General features: G+C 36.2%; 4 protein-coding genes and 1 pseudogene across 5 annotated transcripts; 2 read left to right on the top strand and 3 right to left on the bottom strand.

Moving 5' to 3' along the window:
• Positions 1-3838: 3838 nt before the first annotated feature.
• Positions 3839-7382, top strand: LOC137728999 (monothiol glutaredoxin-S10). The gene is made up of 5 exons (XM_068467815.2): positions 3839-4346; positions 4482-4555; positions 5462-5536; positions 6622-6648; positions 7001-7382. The coding sequence occupies exons 1-5, from the start codon at positions 4057-4059 to the stop codon at positions 7075-7077; spliced, it is 543 nt and encodes a 180-aa protein (XP_068323916.2). The 5' UTR covers positions 3839-4056; the 3' UTR covers positions 7078-7382.
• LOC137728374 (putative glutathione S-transferase) lies at positions 4657-8511 on the bottom strand (annotated as a pseudogene). The gene is made up of 2 exons (XR_015952751.1): positions 7948-8511; positions 4657-7810 (listed from the first exon to the last, which is right to left on the bottom strand). The product of XR_015952751.1 is annotated as a putative glutathione S-transferase (transcript).
• A 1502-nt stretch (positions 8512-10013) lies between these two features.
• Positions 10014-10943, bottom strand: LOC137728998 (glutathione transferase GST 23). The gene is made up of 2 exons (XM_068467814.2): positions 10604-10943; positions 10014-10450 (listed from the first exon to the last, which is right to left on the bottom strand). The coding sequence occupies exons 1-2, from the start codon at positions 10913-10915 to the stop codon at positions 10091-10093; spliced, it is 672 nt and encodes a 223-aa protein (XP_068323915.2). The 5' UTR covers positions 10916-10943; the 3' UTR covers positions 10014-10090.
• Positions 10944-12466: 1523 nt separating this feature from the next.
• LOC137728997 (glutathione transferase GST 23-like) lies at positions 12467-13514 on the bottom strand. Its single transcript, XM_068467813.2, has 2 exons — positions 13161-13514; positions 12467-12978 (listed from the first exon to the last, which is right to left on the bottom strand). Exons 1-2 carry the CDS (start codon positions 13470-13472, stop codon positions 12613-12615), a joined length of 678 nt encoding a protein of 225 aa, XP_068323914.2. The 5' UTR covers positions 13473-13514; the 3' UTR covers positions 12467-12612.
• A 3374-nt stretch (positions 13515-16888) lies between these two features.
• LOC137728995 (putative glutathione S-transferase) lies at positions 16889-17854 on the top strand. The gene is made up of 2 exons (XM_068467812.2): positions 16889-17243; positions 17402-17854. Exons 1-2 carry the CDS (start codon positions 16935-16937, stop codon positions 17750-17752), a joined length of 660 nt encoding a protein of 219 aa, XP_068323913.2. The 5' UTR covers positions 16889-16934; the 3' UTR covers positions 17753-17854.
• The last annotated feature ends 3558 nt before the right edge of the window (positions 17855-21412 follow it).

The raw sequence follows: 21412 nt of genomic DNA, 5'->3' as shown, positions 1-21412 counted from the left end.
GCTTCTGCTTTTGATGCACTGTAAATAGCACATGAAAGCAGACTATAAGAAACAAAGATGAACAAAAATATTTGAAGAAAGTGTTGTTGGCACAAGAGACACTTACCTGTCGGGAATGTTACCGTTTTAGTACATATTTAAAGTCAATTATGCACTGCTATGTGTTTTAGTTTTTCCACAATGGCAAACATACGAGATTGGCTTGAGATATAGCTACAGTGACTTCTCGTCACACATATAATAAGTACAGTCACATACACACAAAACCCTATCCATCTAGTCAAAAGCTGTATGAGGCAGCCAGCCATTAGGCTTTTATTCTTCACCATACAAAAGGCCAAGTCTGTAGAAAACACCCCACATGAGAACCCCATGCTGCAGCTGAATTCAAAATCCCAATTAAGGATTTCAACTGAGAGAATGAACGATACTCTTTCAAGTCTTTCACCACCACAACCCCAACTCACATGAGCAAACTGAGCCTTCCTCAAAAAACCTGGCTGCAGATAACAGATCCAGTTATTTTTTGTTCTTTTCTCTCTATTATTTTCCAACATCTTCTCCATAAACAGACATTTTCTGCCAGTAACATTAAAAATAACACATGGGTATGGCCACGGTTCTTCACTGCCACAATCACATCAAATTTCTCTTCTGCTTATTATTGCACAAGTGAAGAATTAGACTTTGTTCCTTCACTTCACATGTTGTGTCTTCTGCGCAGCCTGGTGTTAGTGGACCTATATGGATCGTCCGTAGGATTTTGGACCTTAAAGTAAAAGAAATGCAGCAATTCATTTTGGGCCAGTAGGGTCTCTGATTGTACCCTAAATATATCAATCATGAACAGGCAGCACATAAAGCCACACAGTCTGAAATTAGTCAATAAAGTTTTAGATTCTCGTTCAAATGTCATGTTGCTTTCACGAACTCCAGCTGCATGCACTGTTTGAGTACTTTTTAAGTACAATTTGAATTGAGTGGTGCAGTGGTTTGCTGGAATCTAGATTCTATTTGTAAGAGGTTGTCACATGGTTATTCTCCTTAAATGTCATTCAGATATCTTATGTTCCTGTTTTTCCACTTAATTGTACGACATTGTCTCCAACTTAAATATTTCAATATCAAGTCTAGGGTTTAATCACAAAAATCCTAACTGTTATTAACTATCGAACCACTTGTACATTATATTTTCGTTTTTCAAGTTTCGAACATGGTATTTTATGTTCTTCAACACTTGCATATGAATCATCCTCCAAAAAATTCCAAACGTATGATTCTACAGAAACAATCAGATAACCCAAATAAAATTTCCGGTACCTTGATTTTGACTACTTTCTTACTTTTGATCAACTTACTCTTGATATTATTAATGCCAATGAAGAATCCTAGCTTATACTCACTCAAATGACAAATAATAACTTCCTTTTGATAAGTATATATACTTATCGAGATCAAAATCCAACACTCCGAAACATGTATTAAACGATGCAGGTCAACAAAAAACACCTTCAGCTCAGGTTGCAACCCTGAGTTGGCAGCCCATCCATTGTTTGTGGGGCATAAACCACCAATTTCCATAATTAAGGTTGTGCCATTCCCGTATGGACCGTGCACACACACACTGACTACACATGCAGTGAAGAGACGAGTGTTGCAACCCTAAACCTGAAACCAGCCAGCAAAGAGTCTCTGACCATGCAGCCAGCCTTGTCTGACATAGAGACACAATTCATAAATAAATGTGTTGTATCATTATTTCTCATGCTTTGGTTTGGAATTAAATAGCACTGAGTCAGAAAATTGATGGGGCTCTTGGCTTTACTAAGATATACATGGATAAAGGCTTACTTTATTTATAACACAATAGATTACCTGAGAGAGGGCCCAAATACAAGAAACACACAAACCAAAAGATGGACCTCCATAGTAACCCAACAGCCCAAAATATAGTTTTGAGGCCTGAACAGGAAAAACACCAAAGTAAACCTAACCAGCTTCCTACCTCCGCCATCAACTTGCTTACCAAACGAACAACCCCTACAACCTTTGGAAATCAACAGAACTATTGCCCCAAAGCTGGATGAAAACAGAGTGACAACAGGACCCCAAAACAGAGCCCCGAACTCCTCCACAGCACACCACAGCATGAGAAGGACTTGGGTGTCACCGGTCATGTAATAAGTACTATACTCATAATCTTATGATCCGGATGTAGAGAAGAAAAATTTGGTTGTCACTGGTCACGTGATGAATCTTATACTCACAGAGGAGTGTACTTAGTGGCTTGCAAGAATCCTTGTAAAGTCTAATCAACAAGGACAAAGTCTACATTAACATAGCTAAGCGGATCATAGTTGTACAACTAAAATGATTATAAACTAGAGTTTTTATCACAAATATTCCTTGAAATTAACGCATCACATCAAGATGGTTTCTGAAATTGAAAATTGATTAATATAGTCCTTGAAAATGAGTATTGCAAAACAATGTAATCATTCCGTCACAATTCTGTAAAAAATTTTGTGTTGCACCTCTGCGAGCACGGCCTTGGAGGTCGACCAAGCTCCAACTTCCGCCACTCCGTCCAATCTTTTGCTTTTTCGGGTCGGGTACGGGTTCGACCTGCACAAGCTGGAGTCCAGGTACCCTTTGATCATCGGCGGCATCGACATTCCTCATGACAGAGGTTGGGATGCCCATTCTGACGGTAATTCCTCCATTAATCTGCTTTTTTCTTCCCATAATTTCACATTTTCTAATGTATTTAATTACATTTTCGATTTAATTTTTGAATTTTGGGATGTGTTGCTTCATTGTGTGGTGGATGCAATATTAAGGGCTTTGGGGCTTCTGGATATCAGGCATATATTTCCTGATTCGAAGCCAAAGTGGAGGGGTGCAGCTTCCTCGGGTGGGAGAAGATGAGTATTTATTTATTTATTTATTTATTTATTTTTAAGTTTTTTATTATTCAAAAATAAAAAATTGTTTTTTTATTATTTTAAGCATTTCTAATCCAAATGGCAATATTAATTAGACTTATGGGACATAGTTATGTGCCACATGAGCACTAACAGTTTTTTATGGAATTGTGATAAAAGAATCACATTGATTTGAGACATCAATTTTCAGGAACTACATTAATTGATTTTCAATTTTAAGGATCATATTAATGGGTTGGATAAAAAAAAAACCTATAAACTATTGCTTGAAACAAAAATTTATGGTGCTCTGAAATATCTTATACTCTTTGAGTTTTAACTATTAAATCTTGATTTTTGTATTTTTGATCAAAGATCAAACGGTTAAAAATATAAAAATGTAAAACTTATCTTACATTTTTTATTTTTAATTCTTACCCATAAAAGGAATATTTATTTAAGAAGTCTTTTCTTCATTAAAAAGTGAACATGCATCAATATTGTCGAAAATGTATGAATAACATGTTTGGATATATTGTTGGCAAGATATTAACAAAATGTCTCCTTGATCTGCAGTCAAATGCTCTAGCACTGAGCTACGGCCCCTTTGATTATTGAAGAAATGTCAATGATTTTTCATTCTTTTTTCTAAGAACGGACATCTGTTCCATAGACGAACTATTCTCCAAAATTATCCGTGTGTTTATTTTTGGTAGAAAAAAAGAGTTAAATCCTATCAAAATCGAAAAGAAAACGAGGAAGGAGATCTAGGCCCAAAAGAAAAATACAGGCTCCCTAAGATGGCTCCTGTACAAAAGCCTAAAGCCCCATAAGTCCATAGCTTTTTGCAGGTTAATGCTTTTTGCTTCTGTGGCTTGTGTTCTCCTCAGTCCAACTGCCAAAAGCCTCAAACCTACGGCAGCAAAAAAAACCCAGTTTCTGTTTTCACTTTTCATCCGTCGCTGAATCACAAAGAACCTGAATCTGACAGTCAAAATCCCAAACCAGTAAAAGAACCAAAAGGAAGGCGGAGGAAGCAAGCAAAGTGAGATAGGCCAAAAAGCCAAGCAAAAAGCTCCAAGAAAGCCGGAAGCCAGAGACAGAGAGAGAGAGAGAGACAGCAACAACAGCAATGGCAGTCTCATATAATCTCACCAATTTCGCATCCGTTTCTCTAAATTCCCCTCGCATTCTTTCGTCTGCAAACAAGTCATCCAGTTTCTGTGTTCCTTTCAACAACAGTTACAGTTCGGGAGGTAGCTCGAGCACCAACCTTTCCAGCGTCCATGGCGGCTCGAGACGATGGAGACCCATGTCGGTTCAGGCCATGGCTTCCTCCTCCTTCGGTTCCCGGCTCGAAGATAGCGTTAAGAAGACGGTGGATGAGAACCCTGTTGTCGTCTATTCCAAAACTTGGTGTTCGTGAGTGCATCTTATCACAATCTCCTTTGCTATTAAATTTCGTAAATTTGCAATTTGGGTGTTGTTTTTGCTGTAAATTTGGTTTCTTTTCGAGAAATTTGAATTGGGTTTTTTTTCTGGAAATTGTGTTTGAAGGTACTCATCTGAGGTGAAATCGTTATTCAAAAGGCTTGGTGTGGAGCCGATCGTGATTGAATTGGATGAACTGGGTATGAATTTTTTACTATCCATTACATGGCAATGCTTGAGTTTGCAGTTGAGTCCGTAGATTTAATGTAAATTGTAAATAGAGCTTCAGTTTTCTGTGCTTGACAATGTGGTAGCATAGTTGGAATGTAAAATTTGATGGTAGGCCAGCTGATTATGTATACAATGTATGAATAGTGGATAGTTTCAAGAGCAACTTGTCAAGCTCTATTCACCTTTCGAAACAGAAAGGTTCTGGGAATGTCCTCACATTTCTAGGGATTTCAGGATGATCGAAAATAATGTTTCTTGAATCAAGAAAATAAGTGTGCTTTTATAACACAAAATTCCCACACCCGTAGCGTTCGTGATTGGCCTACTCAACTGCGTATAGATCGAAAGGCAGGGCGGCACAGCCCCCAACCAAGGGAGTGGTTACTTCCAGTGTGTCCCCCCTTATTCCCAACATGCTATAGTGCCCCCCGGTGGGTAGGAGCAGGGTCCAGACGCGACACCCCTTATCATTATCATCTACCGCCCTTTCTTTCCTCCCGGCTATTCATGCATGAAGATTGTCGTATATATGCTTGACTTCGGTTGCCAGTGCTATAGGTAGGAGTACATTATGGCAGGATCAGTCACCCGGGCAAACCAACCCTCCTCCAAGAAGAATTGTGCTATGACAGACCCCGAACAGTGCAGGTTGGCGGACAGGGTACGGCTAGAAGTTTACTGAGAAGCGTGGAGCTTGCTGCCCGGTGGTGATTGAAATCAAAAAATGACCTCCAATCTTAAACCCGGGAATCCATTCGCTACTGCTCCACATACATCCACTTTGATCTTACCTTATTGCTTTCCTGTAGTGGTTTTTGTCGAAGAGTCCTTGTTTGATTCCATCACTGAATTTGAAAGCTATTTCTCTTCTACAGGTCCCCAAGGACCACAGCTGCAAAAGGTATTGGAGAGGCTTACAGGACAACATACTGTCCCTAATGTTTTTATCGGTAAGCAACTCTGTAAAACCTAAAACATCTCAAACATGTTATGTTCTGCTCAATTGACAACCTGATCTCCCACCCACATCGATATTCATATGATGGATCCAAGGGTGGATCCCTGTTTAGGCTACTCTAGGCTGCTGCTCTGGGTAGCTTAAAACAAATATTTCTTTTATATAATATCTCGACATGATGTTTATTGCAATTTTGTACAAGTTAAGTTATCCGTAATACTTATTATACGTTGTAGTTCATTAGTTTGTCATTTAATAAGTGCAACGGTAAATTAAAAAAATGTGGGAATCCCCCATTGTTGATGAAGAACATAATCTTTGATGTGACAAATTGTTTATCTTCCCCGACAAACCTAGAAGTATAGTCTTGTGGATGTTATCCGTTTGTAGTTTGGGGGTTTTTTTTTTTCTATTTAAAGTTTGAATGTTAACCAAAACGTGAATTACTGAATCCTGTTTCCATTCTTTTCTCAAACACTCAATCTTCTTTTTTGGCATTCTTTTCTCCAAATTCAATTTCAAGGTTATATTCCCTTCGTTGTTCTCTTTTGAAACACTAATCTCATCCTCCAAGGCTACAAACAAAAGTAAAGACTAATCAAACCTCCTCAAACTCTCTTTTCCATTCCTTTTTTGTTACTGAGCAATTGGCGGAATAGAAATGAAACTCCTTAGGTTCTTTTAACAGTTTGGAGATGCCTAGAGTTGATGCTTGAAAATTTGTGCTCCTGTTGATGGTCAACAGTGTAAAGGCGTAAGTCAGACTACTAACAGTTTATATCTTCAGAAGCTAAATGTAAATCTCAAAATGGTTAACATTTTCAAGTTCAGGCAATTTAGTAAACTGCTATTAGAAAAGAAAATTTTGTTCGTTAGATTTTGCCTTCATAGTTATTCCTTCCTCGGCATAATTTCTCAACAGTGGCTTCATTCAGTGATAGGCATTATCTGACGAAAAATATTACCAACTAATGTGCTCGAACGCATTATAAGTTTGTCATATTGCAATTTCTATTATTGATCTTATTGGGTGTTTAATTATAATAAAAGCTCACACTTCTTTTCCTTTTCATGCAGGTGGGAAACACATTGGGGGTTGTACAGGTATAATACTCCTACATGAACGTTTCGTCTTTCATGGCACTGGTCTTTAGCAAAATAATTTGTAATTTTTTTAGTTTAAAAGTAAGTGGGAAGTTTAGGGTTGAATTCCATGTGACAGTACGTGATCATAGACTCTTAAAAACATAGAAGACCAATGTGATAAGAAAGTAAAAAACACAGGCAAATACGTAAAGAACTCCACTTTTTGAGTCAACAGCTGTTTATCTTCGTGTTGGCCGTGCTGGCTAGTTATAAAATGTCCCGTGACAAAGTGAAAACCTTAAAAGAGAGCGAAGTTGAACAAGGTGAAAATATATTAATGTCTAATGTTGCTCATACTTCTGATACGCAGATACTGTGAAGTTATACCGAAAAGGTGAACTTGAAACTTTGCTCTCAGAAGCGAGTGCTAAAAATACACAAAGCTAAGCCCCACAACCCAGCATGCATTCACTCACAGAGCCCGATCTCCTTGCAATCTCTGATTATTTGAAAGAACAGACGCACGATTTCTACCTCTACAAATTTCACTGATCAGAGAAAAATATATTGTGAGTGTTAATTCATTTTCATAAAACCTTTATAATTTGACAGTTAATGAAGGGTTTATGAAGCTTATGCAGAGTTTCAAAGGTACACAGATGTGGTTGAAACTATTGACGTTTGGAACTGAGAAGCTACTGCTTTTTGCATTTTTTTTATTTTTATATCCAATACAACTCCTTATTTTTTAACCTTTATTCGTGTTTGGTTCACATGCTGTGCTTCAAAATTTTAAGACTTGGATATCAACAAGTTGCTGGCTTCGTATACATCTCACTTAGGCGTTTAAAATAGGCTAACAGATGACTTGGATCAGGATGATTTTCTGTTATCACAGGAACTTCCTTGAAATTTTTAATCTATGCCTCCAAGCGTGGGACGCTATCGACTTCCAGCACTTGAACACCAGCTGCTTCTTCCTTGGCCTCAAGCCAGAATGCTATCCATCCAAAAGATAAGTCCGTCATTCCTATCTCATTTCTGTTAAAAAAAATAAAAAATAAAAACTTCTTCCACCAAGGCCATGCTCTTCTAAGATTCTCAGATGTTATTGGGCATCTTTAGCTGCTCTTGCTTGCTCTTCTCCAGCGCCCTTGAAGAAATCCAAAAAGTTTTCCTTCTGAATTACTCAAAAGAAAACTAGTCAGTGAAGCCATCATATTATATCAGTCTGAGAATCTCTAGGCAAGAAAACCGCTTGTTATTAGTTCATCCAAGTTATGTCCAACGAGGTTAGAGTTAGGGAGGTAGGATTACCTTGTCATCTCCAAACTTTGTCCAAAACCGAGCCACGGCCCTTGCATGAGGGTCATTTGGCAGCAGTGGGTTCTGCGGCCATGCCCCTTCAATGTACTAGAGAATAACAATGGACTCTGCAATAGTTTCTCCTCCTTGGACAAACACCGGAACCTTGTTATGCACTGGGTTAAGCGAAGAAGCAAATCGCTCTTGTTAAAAATGTCGTCTTCTAGATATTCATATTTGATTTCCTTGAGATTCAGAGCCCATATAACCCTGTAAGCAGTTGGACTTGTCAAGAACCCTAGTACCTTCACTTCCTCCATATTCTTTTTGCCTGTGTTTATCTTCTTCTAGCTGGTTGGATGCAGTTCTAACTTGCATCGGCTCCAACCAATCTGTAAAGGAGGTTAGGTGGAGATTACTAATTATAATATGCCATCTTATTTGACCTTAAGTAATATTTCACACAAATCTACCCCTTAGTCTTCAAATTGTGTATTTTTAATCGATGACGTTTTAGGATGAAACCAAGCCATCCTCTTACATTTTGGTAGCGTTTGTAGGAGAAAAACTTTCGAATCCATGTTTTAACAATGTCTATCTCTCTCTTCACATACAATTATAGTGTGTAAGTTCTTCACTGTTTTAGCTGAAAAAAAAAAAGAAAAGAAAAGAAAAATAAAGTCGGGAGTGAGTGACTGCGTCTTTTTTTTTAATTTTTTGGGTAAAGTACAAAAAACTACTTCAACTATTGGTATCACGACACTTTCATACCTCATCTTTTAAAATTGATAATGTCGTTACCTCGTCTTACGAATTTGTGTCAATGTTATACCTTCTATTAGCTTGGCCGTTTATATCTCAGTTAAATATTGATGTGTCTTGATCCGGGACCCATTTTTTATTAAAAAATTATTAAAAACTAAAAAAAAACATTTAATATTTTTTAAATATTAAAATAATAAAGAAAAGTTATTAAAAAAATACTAATAAAAAAACCAACATCACAATATCAGTTCATCCCCTTCCCCCCTTCTCTCTCTTCTCCCCGTCTTCATCTTCTTCCCCCTTTCTACAACTGCAACCTAGAAAAAAAAGAAGAGAAAAAAAAAAAAACACCAATTTGTTTTCCCCGCACCCCATCCCCTCTTCTCCCCGCACCCACTCTCCGCACCCACCCTCTGCACCCAACCTCGCACCCATTACCTGCAACCCAAAAAAAAAAAAAAAACCCAGAAAAAACCTAGATCCCGTTGAGGTGGAATCATGAAACCTTCACCAGACCGATTTTGAAGGTTGAGAATCTGGGCGTGGAGAAAATGGGGGGGGGGGGGAATGGGTGTGGAGGGAAGAGGGTGGGTGCCGCCCGGGGGGGGGGGGGGAGGCGGGGTTTTTCCTTCTTTTTCTTTTTCTTCCTCCTTCGGGTTGGGTTGGGGTTGGTTATTTTTTTTTTTTTTCTTCTTCTTCCTCCTCCTTTCTGGGTTGCAGGGGGTTGAGTTTGTGGTGGAGGGAGGGGGGACGAACTGGGTTTGGTTTGGGGTTTTTTTTTTTTTTTTTTTTTTTCTCTTCTTCTTCTTCTTCCTCCTTCTTCTTTCTGGGTTGCAGGAAGATGGGGAAGAGAGAGAGGAGGGAGGGACAAAAGGAGAGGTTTATTTTTTAATTTTTTATGTACTTTTTTTTTTAAATTTTAATATTTAAATAATATTAAATGATTTTTTTGTTTTTAATAATTTTTTATTAATTTTTTAATAAAAAATTGATTCCAGATCAAGCTATGTTAGCATTTAACTGAGAAATAAATGGGCAAGCTAATGGAAGGTATAACATTGACACAAATTCTAAAGATGAGGTATGATATTGTCAATTTTAAAAGATAAAGTATGAAAGTGTTGTGCTACTAATAGTGATGTAGTTTTTTTGTACTTTACCCTAATTTTTTTTTTTTGCATGTGTGCCACTGCCTGCTTTTGTGCACTGTTTTCCACCTTCATTTTCCTTCTCTCTTTGGTTTGCTACTTCTTTATCTCTTCGTTTCCGCAGAAATATAAACACATCCCATTAAGTTGCTGAAAATATATGCAAAAGTTGAACTTCAAGAGCTTTTATTTTCTGGGAATTATTGAACAAGTAAAATACAGAAATGATAGCATTGTGATGTTCATGGTTTTGCTAAAGCAATAATCGTTGCTCTTCGGGTTTTGAAAAACGTCAACAGTGCATTGCGATCAGGAAGGTTCTCTTTGATTGTGGGAACCTCCCTGAACCTTTGAATCCATGCCTGCAAGCGAGGAAAGCGATCAGCTTCAAACACTTTAACCCCAGCTACTTCCTCCCAGGCTTCCAGCCACCAAGCTATCCACCCGAACGCCAAATCGACCAATCCAATCTCTTCTCCGCCGAAGAACTTCTTGTTTCCCAGGCCATGCTCTTCCAAGATTTTAAGATTTTCCTGCGATTCTTTGACAGCCTTAACTTGTTCTTCTCCAGTGACAAAAAAGAAGCCGCGGAAAGCTCGGTCCTAGGTTGGACAAAACACGTGTTAGTTGGCGTTCACATAAAAAGGTTATGTTTCAAGACAGTCTGGCATTTTATGTCATCATCGATCATAAAGCTCGATAACATATTCAAATACAACATAATATGTCGAACAGTTTGACTGCACAAAATTTACCTTGTCCTCTCCGAACTTTGCCCAGAACCGAGCTTCGGCTCTGAGATGAGGGTCTTTGGGAAGCAAGGGGTTGTGTGGCCATGCCTCTTCAATGTACTCGAGAATGACAATGGATTCTGCAACTGGCTTTCCATTGTGAACAAAAACAGGAATCTTCTTGTGTACTGGGTTGTACTTGAGAAGCTCATCACTCTTGTTGAATAACACATCCTCTTCTACATTCTCAAACTCTACACCCTTGAGTTTTAGAGCCCATATAACCCTTTGAACATAGGGACTAGGCCAGGCTCCTAGTAGTTTCACTTCTGCCATTTTTCTTATCTTGTGTTGTGGTTCCTAGATGTATTTATAATTATGCCCAACAAACGACTTGGTGGAGATACAAGTTCATAATTTTAAGGGAATACTGGCTTTTCTCACGTAAGCTATGATATTTGGGCGATAGAGTCAAGAGTCAACAACAGAGACAATTCAAGGTGCATATGTACGTTAGCAATGATGTCACGTTCACTTATTTTTCTCACCTAGATATTGTTAATAAAAGCCATTTAATAGTGCCACTTAATTAGAAAGAAAATCATGCACAGTCGCGGAGCCATCATGAAGTCATTGATTGTCCTTAATTTCAAGAATTTCAAAAACTTTATGTATATTTGTATGTATATTGTATTTGATCCTGTAAACATTTAAGGAAATTAAATTACAACATACTCCTTCTACTTATTCTCCTTTTTTTTTTATCCTCCTTGTCTTCCTTTCGTCTCTTCTTGTGTGCGACTCTATTGTACGCAGCAAATACTCGATGAAATGCCTCATTTGACAAGTCTCGATAGTCTTCAACAATACTCAACAGTTTTTTGTAGCCAATCTTGAAAAACCTCTACCTATCATAGTAGTTGTTGATATATACTGCCATAAGCCTTGACATGTTTCTACCAAATGCTCAATAAAAATGGTTCAATAAAGTTTTTTCTGATCAAAATCATGACTCATTATTTAAAAATCCTGGCTTACCATGCATATATTGTACAATTCAAAGAAGTGTGCTATGGTAAATCATTTCATGGTTTGGTGTACGATTTCTGATAATCAATGGTTGTGGGGGTGCTATAATGCATTAAAGATACCAGGGTGAACGACTGAAAGTAGCAAAAAATTATTGGAAAATTTTATTTAAACTCACGTAAACTCTCTCTACATCAGATTTAAATTTTAAATATGATGTTTTTATTATCCTATTGCATAATTACCATTAAGTACAAAATAAAATTAACAATAAAAATAAAATTTATCAATAAACTCACACCTAATAATTAAAACATAACCATCACATAATCTTTCTTTTACACGGCACTCACGCTCCATAGGTCAATATACTATATTTTGGTACGTGCATTTCGGTATATATATTTAGGTACATTAATTCAATATAATACATTTCAGTACACATATTCAGGTTCATTAAAATATATTTTGATACAAACATTTCGGTACAAAAAAGTCAATTTTATATATTTCGGTACAGTCATGTCTGTACGCTTACACATTTTTGTATCACAAATTTCTTTTAATATTATGTTCATTTATAATTAAAAACTAAATATGTGCATATTAATAAAATTAAAATTTAATGTTGAGATAACGAAAATTGAATATAAATTTTAATAAAAGTACACTTTAAGGGATTAAATTGATTATGTAATCTATTACCAGTTTTTTTTTTTTTTTTTTTTAAATTTTAATCTTTTGCAAGGTCTATGTTCAAAAACCCCTAATTTTTTTTTTATACGAACTGATGTCTCCCTATCACGAGAAAAAAAACAATAGAGAGTAGGAAAATGAAGATCCTTAGCTCCAATGGTATATGCAAATTTAACGGCAAGCAAGCTTTTATTTTCTGGGAATTACTGGAAAGCAAAATACAGAAACGACACCATCCATGTATACTAATACTACCTTACAAGTAACAAAGAAACGACAATAGCAACACTTGCCAATGTATATATTGTTCATGACTGTGCTGAAGCAACAATTGTTGCCCTTCGGCCTTTGTAATAGTTCAAGAATGCACTGCGATCACGATCAGGTAAGTTTTCTTTGATTGTTGGAGACTCCTTGAAACTTTGAATCCATGCATGCAAGCGAGGAAAGCTATCAGCTTCAAACACTTTAACACCCGCTGATTCCTCCAGGACTTCCAGCCACAAAGCTATCCACCCAAATGCCAAGTCGACCAATCCAATCTTGTCGCCGCCGAAGAACTTCTTGTTTCCCAGTCCATGCTCTTCCAAGATTTTAAGATTTTCCAGCGCTTCTTTTACCGCTTTCACTTGTTCTTCCCCAGTGGCCAAAAAGAATCCAAGAAAAGCTTGGTTCTATGTTGCACAAAACATTTTGGTTAGTTTGGTTTAAATAAAATGTTAAGTTGATAGACAATCTGATCCGTCATATTATTACATCATCACCAATGTTGGTAACATACTTGAATAATATAATTAAAATCATATGCTCAATCACTGTGATGACATAATATGTTAAAACTGTCAAGAATAATTACCTTGTCCTCTCCAAACTTTGTCCAAAACCGAGCCTCGGCTCTTTGGTGAGGGTCTTTAGGAAGCAAGGGGTTGTGTGGCCATGCCTCTTCAATGTACTCAAGAATGACAATGGACTCAGCAGTTGATTTCCCATCATGAACAAGAACAGGTACCTTCTTGTGCACTGGGTTGTACTTTAGAAGCTCATCACTCTTGTTGAATAACACATCCTCCTCTACATACTCATACTCCACACCCTTGAGCTTTAGTGCCCATATAACCCTATAAACATATGGACTAGGCCAGAGTCCTAGTAGTTTCACTTGTGCCATTTTTGTAATTTTTGTGTTGAGATTCCTGATTTGTTGTGCTGAGTTTCTAGATCTATTTATACCCCCACAATTAAATCGGCTGCCTGTGCTTCAAGCACATGGTTTTGGGAATTTAGGGAGGAATTGGCTTCTTTCATATAAAATATTATTGGAAGGTGCATGCGTACGTGAGTGCTTACACTTCTGCCATTTTTGTTATTTTCAATCAATTTTGCTGCTTGTGCTTCGACTACAGGGTTTTGGGAATTTAACGGGGAATTGGCTTCTTTCATATAGAATATGCAAAAAAACTTCAGTTGTACATCACATTTTAGTATGGAAAATGAATAGTTAAGATTGAAAATAAATGATTTAATAATTTAAAAATGGCTAAATATTTCGTAACACTAAGTGTTACATATAATTAAAGTCACATCATAAAATATGACATCCTTAGGTTTTTTGGTCAAGAGTCCCTAATAGATGAATGAGGATCCTTTCCGGATTCTCAAATCGTGTTCGTTCATCGTACATCGTGCGGCCAGTTTTCGTCAGATACTATTCATATTTAATTTTAAATAAAAGTATTTAAAATGATTTCTGACCGCACGATGTACGATGAACGAATACAATTTGAGAATTTTTAGGATCCTCACAAAGAGAATCTGGAGAAGATCCTTATTCCTAAGAGATGACTCCCTAGACGCAGAAAATGGAGTACGTGATTGTGTACGTCAGTCATGATGTCTTCAGAAGAAGAAAATAAAAGAACAGATTGCATATGTAAATTAAACTTTTATTGGGGTTCTATTACTGATAGGATGGTATATAAATCATCATTTTTAAAAAATGAATTTTAATGAAAGTTTTCGGTACTGTTTATTTTAACGAAAAATCACATTTTTATAATAAAAAAACAATTATGGTATTATTTACTTTACCCTTTATTTTGTCTTTATCGTTAAAACTCAAAATTTTCAAATTTTTTTCATTAATTTTCTTTTCTTTAAAGGCTATAGTGCCCTCTTTGGAAATGCTGACCACATGCTTTCATATACTTTTCTCCTAATAGCACTTAAAAGGGAAAAGCATTGCATGGTACATTTCAAAAGTATGCTTTAGCTAACGTTCATGAGCGACTCTTGACTATTGATGATGCATTGTCTGAGCTGATGTGTGTGTCGACGTCTAACGGTAGCCAGATTCAATTTAAAGACTAGTCTATGATCTTGCTGATGCAATGAACTTCTCTCTTAGGGGTTTGAAATAAGCCAACAATTTGCACTAATGGATAGTACTATTTTAATACGGTTTTGTGTATTTTTTCATATGTATTCTAAATTATATGATCTATTTATTCCAACGACACATGTAACCATTGGTAAATAATTGATTCCAACAATACCATATGCCTTAAAAATGTATTCTGACCAAAAAAAAAAAAATTTGTCGGAAAAAAATATGCTTACTTCTAACAACAACTAATCACTCTTGAAAATGTAAAAGCATTACTGAGAGGACTTTTTTTCCCTCAAAAGTACAAAAACATTACCAATATGATTTTTTTTCTCTCGAAAATACTAAATCAATTTATTCAACATGAGTAAACCTTCAGAAATAACCATTTAATTTCTGATAAGAACTTTACTCGTTGTTAATACAAGTGGTGCCAATTCTTCCCGCCAAACAAAAGTGCATTTCCGACGAAACTTAGGACTTTTTCCAAAGACATTATGGGCGTTGGCAATAAAAATTTGTTTCATGCCATGCTACTGACGACCCATATTTTATGGTCGTAAAATGTGCTTTTTACAACGGTTTTCCTTGACCACGGGGACATCTTCAGAACTGCTTATCCAAGTTTGCAAGTGAGGAAACATATTTGGTTCTAGCAACTTTAAGCCAGCTGATTCTTCTGTAGCTCCTCGCCAACCAGCTATCCATCCCAAATGCCAAGTCTGCCAAACCAATTGTCTCCCTCCAAAAAATTTCTTATCCCCAAGTCCATGTTCTATTGTTTTGAACACCACTTGGGTTTCTCGTTTAGCCTTCTCATGCTCTTCACCAACTGGTTGAAAACATGCAACAAAAGTTGAAGTCTGCAAGGCTCAGTTTAATAAAAATGAAAATGGAAATAATTATCAAATGGATTCTTTCTATCTGTTTGTCTTCCCTTACTTAAAGGAATTCTTATGTTCGACATTTAGTTGTGGTTAACCTCGTATACATATAGCAGCGGACCTCCACTGTGAGTGCATTATAGCCCGTTGTAATTAAAATATCTTTCTAAATATTTTTATCATTTCATTTGACTCAAAGACTTTTGACTCTTTTACCATTAATTTGTTAGCCTGTCTGAAAAATAAAAAATTACAAAATTCGTGTACATAATCGAAAATTGGAGTTATACTTGGCGGAGAAAAATTGGTGTCCTTGGGAAACAATCAAAATTACTTTGAAAGGTCATCTCATTCTCATCTGGTCAAAGGGGATCCATGAATGAGTTTGCCAAATCAAATTTGATTTGAAACTTAGTAATTTCAACCCTCTTATGTGGAATTATGCATTAAGTGAGCCGCACTTGCAAGAAATTTGTATTAATATATTGAAATTAATGCTATTTTTTTTAAAAGTTCAATAAATCACAATTCACCGAAACTCATACCTCTTTTAAAACTTCCAACTAGAACAAACGTCAATCTTTTCGAAAATCCAAGAAAACCTCTGGTGAAAGTGAATCTAACATGAATCCTTTTGAAAGTTCAAATAAATTTTTTGCATGTTGAGACAAACACAAACCATTTCGAAAGCCCAAAAACCAAATCTCATTTTTTTTCTTTTTTCTCATCTCTCCTTTTTACCTTTTTTTTTTTTTTCTTTTTCTTCATTTTTTTTTTTTCCTTTTCTTTTCCTCAAACTCAAAACCAAACTAAACCAATAATAAAATAAACACAAAACAAAGAACCTTTATGATAGGAAATGGATGCCTACCATTACCAAAAAAAACTTTTTTTTTTTCATCTGTTTTCTCCATCGTTTTCTTTTCTTTTAAATTTCTCCTTAATCTTATTTCACAGCTGCAGAAACTATATATTCTTCTTTTTCATTTTCCAAAAATGTGTATAATCTTCACCCTCAGGTTTATGGCTTATGGCTTATGGGTGCACAAAAAAATTAGCTTCGCACACTTACAAAGAAGTACTTTAATACTCTATTTTTCTCGGTAAGGAGGTTTTTATAAGATATATATATATAAAAATAAAAAAAAGGAATTAAATCAAATCAAACCTTTGTTCACAAAACAGAGAAACGTAGACCAAATTAAATCAAATCTTTAAAATACTTTCTTTTATATTTTTCAAAAGAAACAATGTACCATCCGGGTGAATATTCAATAGGAAATTTCAAAGCCTTCTTCATAGAATCAGTATATAAGGAGTCCAGGACTCGGCGATTTAAAGAACGCATATAACTCAACAAAGAATGGAAGAAGTGAAAGTGCTTGGAGCTTGGCCTAGTCCATATAATTTCAGAGTGATATGGGCTCTAGAGCTCAAGGGTGTGAAGTATGAATACGTAGAAGAGAATTTGGCTAACAAGAGTGATTTGCTTTTGCATTACAACCCAGTTCACAAAAAGATTCCGGTACTCGTTCACAATGGGAAACCAATCACCGAGTCCGCTGTGATCCTCGAGTACATTGAGGAGACTTGGCCCCAGAATCCCATCCTTTCAGATGACCCTCATGAGAGAGCGTTGGCGCGGTTCTGGACAAAGTTTATAGACGAAAAGGTGATTGTTTATGTCATACAGTGTCGTATCTATATTATTGTTAACCGAATTCACAGTCTGACAAGCATAACATGTATTGCTTTTGTAGATTATTACGGTTTCGGCCTTTTTTGGTCATTACTAATCAAATGAACATTTCAATTTGTGTGATCAAGCAGGGGTTACCATATCTTAAATTTATGGCTGATGGGGAAGAACATGAGAAGGCTGCAAAAGAAATCAGAGATGTATTCAAGATCTTAGAAGAGCAAGCTCTGGGAGAGGAGGACTTCTTTGGTGGCAATGAAATAGGGTTGGCTGACTTGGCGTTGGGATTTATAGCCTCCTCTTTTGGAGTGATTGAACAAGTTGTTGGTGTCAAAGTACTGCATGCCAATGAGTTCCCTCGCTTGTGTAATTGGATTAACAAGTTTAGGGAAAACCCAGCTGTAAAAAAGAGCCTCCATCCTGATAAAATGTTTGTGTTTTACAAGCAGAGGAGGGAGATGATCCTTGCTTCAAGGCCTTGAATTGCTTTCTTTCAGCATCTTTTTAGCCTTTATATACATGTAAGTGGTTAAGACAAAGAAAGAAAAATAATGGTTGTTATTCTAAAAAAATGTTACTGGCCACCGACTCGATTAATCCATAGACGTTTAAAAATTTAAGAAATGGCGTTTATGAAGGAAGATTTGTGAAAAACAAGTTCATTTGAGCAACATCAACAACATGCAATTAACAATTAAAAGGCGGAATCATGTTTATATGCACTCAAAAACAAAACTTAACCCATGAACTTCAAAGCCTAGTAGATAGGTGAACCAAGACTCAACTCAAAACAAAGTGAGTTGAGAAATCAATACCTTTGTAGATTCCTCTTTGCATAAGCAAAGGCTAATCACCCAAAGAGAGGGCCTTCATTCCTTGCATCTTAGATCCATGGATTTGGATGGATGAAAAGGTTTCTCCAAGTTCCCAAAATTGAGAACCTCTAATGATTCATCACCAAGGCATAATGAAGAAGAAATGAGTGACCTTGGAGGAGTTTGATTGCTAGATGATCCCTCCAAGGTGGCCGAAATTTTAGAGAGAAAGAAGAGCTTGTGTTCTCATCCTTTCCCCAAAAACAACCCTTAATGAATTTTAGGCTATAAAGTCCTTTATCTAGTCCCTTCAAATAAGTGACCTAATGGACCAAAAGCCCTATTCTTCTAACATGGCCGGCCTATAGGGTTTATTGGGCTTTCAAGCCCTTTGTTTATTCAAGTTGTCATACAACTTGAGTTAATGGGCTTGACATTCAAATCTCATTGGGCCTTACGGCCCAAAACTAACCCGAGGTCTTTAACGAACTTATTCGTTTGATTAATTAACATATTAATTAATCCTAGCCTTAGATAAATAATTAAACCATTTAATTATTCTTACTCATCTCCGTTATTTCTTCAAACTCTACCTTACTCGGTGAACGATCCATTAGGTTCCTTTTAGCGAGGCAGTGGGCGATTAAAACTTTTTCTAATCGATTGTGAATTGAAACTTACTTTCAATTCTCCCGTTAGTGATAATACACTTTTAGGGCTTCCACAAACCATGGTTGACGCCTAGCAGCATGTCATGGTTACCCAAGCTAATCAGAAGAGGTGGAGAACCTATTCAGTTTTAGGATTACAAATGCAATACGGTCTTTCTCTAATACAATACTCTTGACCACATTGTTTGGTTTGATAGTTTATTCATGTCTACTATCCAATGTGAGTCTTGTGCTTATATGATTACCTTGAATGTGATTTGGAACACATTCCTAAATCTCATTCATACTTTGGCCAAAGATTCTTAATCACATCATAGAGTATTCTCCCTCAAACAGTTTGAAGGTTAGAGATCCCTTGTTGCGCATTCACTTGCCTCCATGGCTAAGTGGCTTAACCCCAACGATGCCGTGGACACCCTCCTGATGGAGTGACTTTGACATAATCAAAGATTAAGGACCTAACCACAAGACAACTGTGATGCCTCAGGTCAAAAGACTAATTTGCATTATCCCAACCATGAGTTCTCATGTGACATGAATATGAGAACTCTTCGTTGATCGTGTTCAGTGAACTCATTCTCTATTGAGCACCTACGTACTTGTCTTCATGTCACACACACCAATGACTCGAGACTAGTCACTCTCCCTGAGAGAAGACATAGCACGTACTGATCTTAACGGACTGTCAATGCCCAATTGACAATCCTATGATCAGGAACGTTTAGGATGTGTCAACGAAAGAATGGTCTCATGAATCTAACTTCTTTAGATCGCATTCTTCCAATCACATATTCCTTGGACTTATCGTTTAAGCATATAACATTTATATGAGACGGCTCAAACAATAATGTTTGCCCTTAATATTAAACTAGATTAGTTTAACATGTGAAATGTCCATAAAGTATCATCATATGATTGGTTTTAGGGCACATTTCCAACAGTTTAGACTTACTTAGGCGCCCGCCTAGGTCGTAGTTAGACAGAAAATAGATAACTTTCATTTTGCATTTTATTTTTTCAACAAATTGTAAGAGACTTGTTGAATACTTGGATAAACGCTCATTATATGTTTGTTCCTCATGTTTTCAATTTGCTATAATACTATATAATCTATATCTCATTTTATTTCGTAATTTATGTATCTCAATACAATTATTTATTTATATTAAGTATAAGTATACATTTATTTATATGTTATATAATAAATTTAATTAAAATTAGAAAACCGCCTAGGCCCCTGCCTGCCGCCCGAGTAGCGCCTAGCGCCTCTTAGAACCTTGATACTCTACATCCATGACAAGAAAATTTTCAAGCGTCATAATAACAAATGGTTGGATACTTGAAAAAAAAATTCAATCACTTATATTATGACACTTAATGTACCAAATCGTGTTCTTGGTACATTGAATATTTTCTTGCCCATAATATATTAACCCAATCACCCACTCATCACTAGCCTATTGACACATGCGCTTGTGACAATTGGTTCTTTTATTTATTTTTTTAATTTTAATTATTTTAAATATTATTGTTTTTATTAAAATATAATTTGAAAAATAATAAACATAACCACCCATAGTCTCACTACGTTGTTTTTTGTGAAATTATTATATTTTATAAATCCTAATGAGAAAAGAGTAAACCGGGTATTAGAAACTTAGTAGGTTTGTTGGACCGGATTATTTTAGATGCTTTAGCGACTAAGATGGACTGACTTGGCTTGGACTAAGCAGGATAAGAATAATGAAGTGTTTGGTGCAATGACGGACTTTATTCAGAACTAAAATATTTTAATTTTTTTGGCTCAAAAATTAATTTTTATTTTATTATTTCTCTCTTTATCTTTTGCACCCCTCACTCAATAAAATGCCTTACAAACATCGAACTTCAAAATGTTCAAATTTTGCAGGGCAGGTGATTGAAAGGTTGATTTTGATAACTCCGAGCCTCAACGAAACAAATGAGATAATCCATTAACACATAACCCTGTTCAGTTGGTAAAACATCAATCAATTCAATATTCATGGGCAAAATCTTGATTAATTTACATTGAACAAAATGTTTTGGTCTTAGAACATCACTAGAGGAAAAAATACAACCTTCAAAAGGAAATCACACCTAAGCAACGACTTAAAAAAATTGCTAGGAACAATTAATCTTTATCACAGCTCTTTCTTCAAGTCTTTAATCTCGTAAATTGCAAATAAGTCGCTTGGTAGATCATGTCGTGCTCTTCTTACGCTTCTTCTTCCTTGAAGCAAAGCTACTCGGACCAATTTCTATGGACATTCTTTTGGTCCTGCAAAGCATGAGAACAATAATTGAGTACTTTCAGCAGAACAGCGTGTGGCGTTGGTTGTAACAAAATAGAGACCAGAGAGCAAACAAGGGATCTTATGATTTGTTCCCCAAATATAAGTGTCCAACAAAAATTAAGAAGCGTCATACCGCTTGGAGAGCTCTTTTAACTTTTCGTCGCCATCTTCAAATGCACCATTTGAAACTAAAGATACAATGAAATTCAAGGCCAGTTGAAAGATCCAAACCAACAATAACATATGCAAAATATGAAATGCTGGATCAACATTATACTTTTGTTGTTCACAACTAAAGACATACCAGCTCCATCAATCTCGCCATCCTCGTTCTCTGACTT

Source organism: Pyrus communis, chromosome 10, assembly GCF_041283825.1.
Source record: "Pyrus communis isolate YQ-2024b chromosome 10, ASM4128382v1, whole genome shotgun sequence".
In the NCBI taxonomy this organism is placed as follows: domain Eukaryota; kingdom Viridiplantae; phylum Streptophyta; class Magnoliopsida; order Rosales; family Rosaceae; genus Pyrus; species Pyrus communis.
This window is presented reverse-complemented; position numbering and strand designations above follow the sequence as displayed.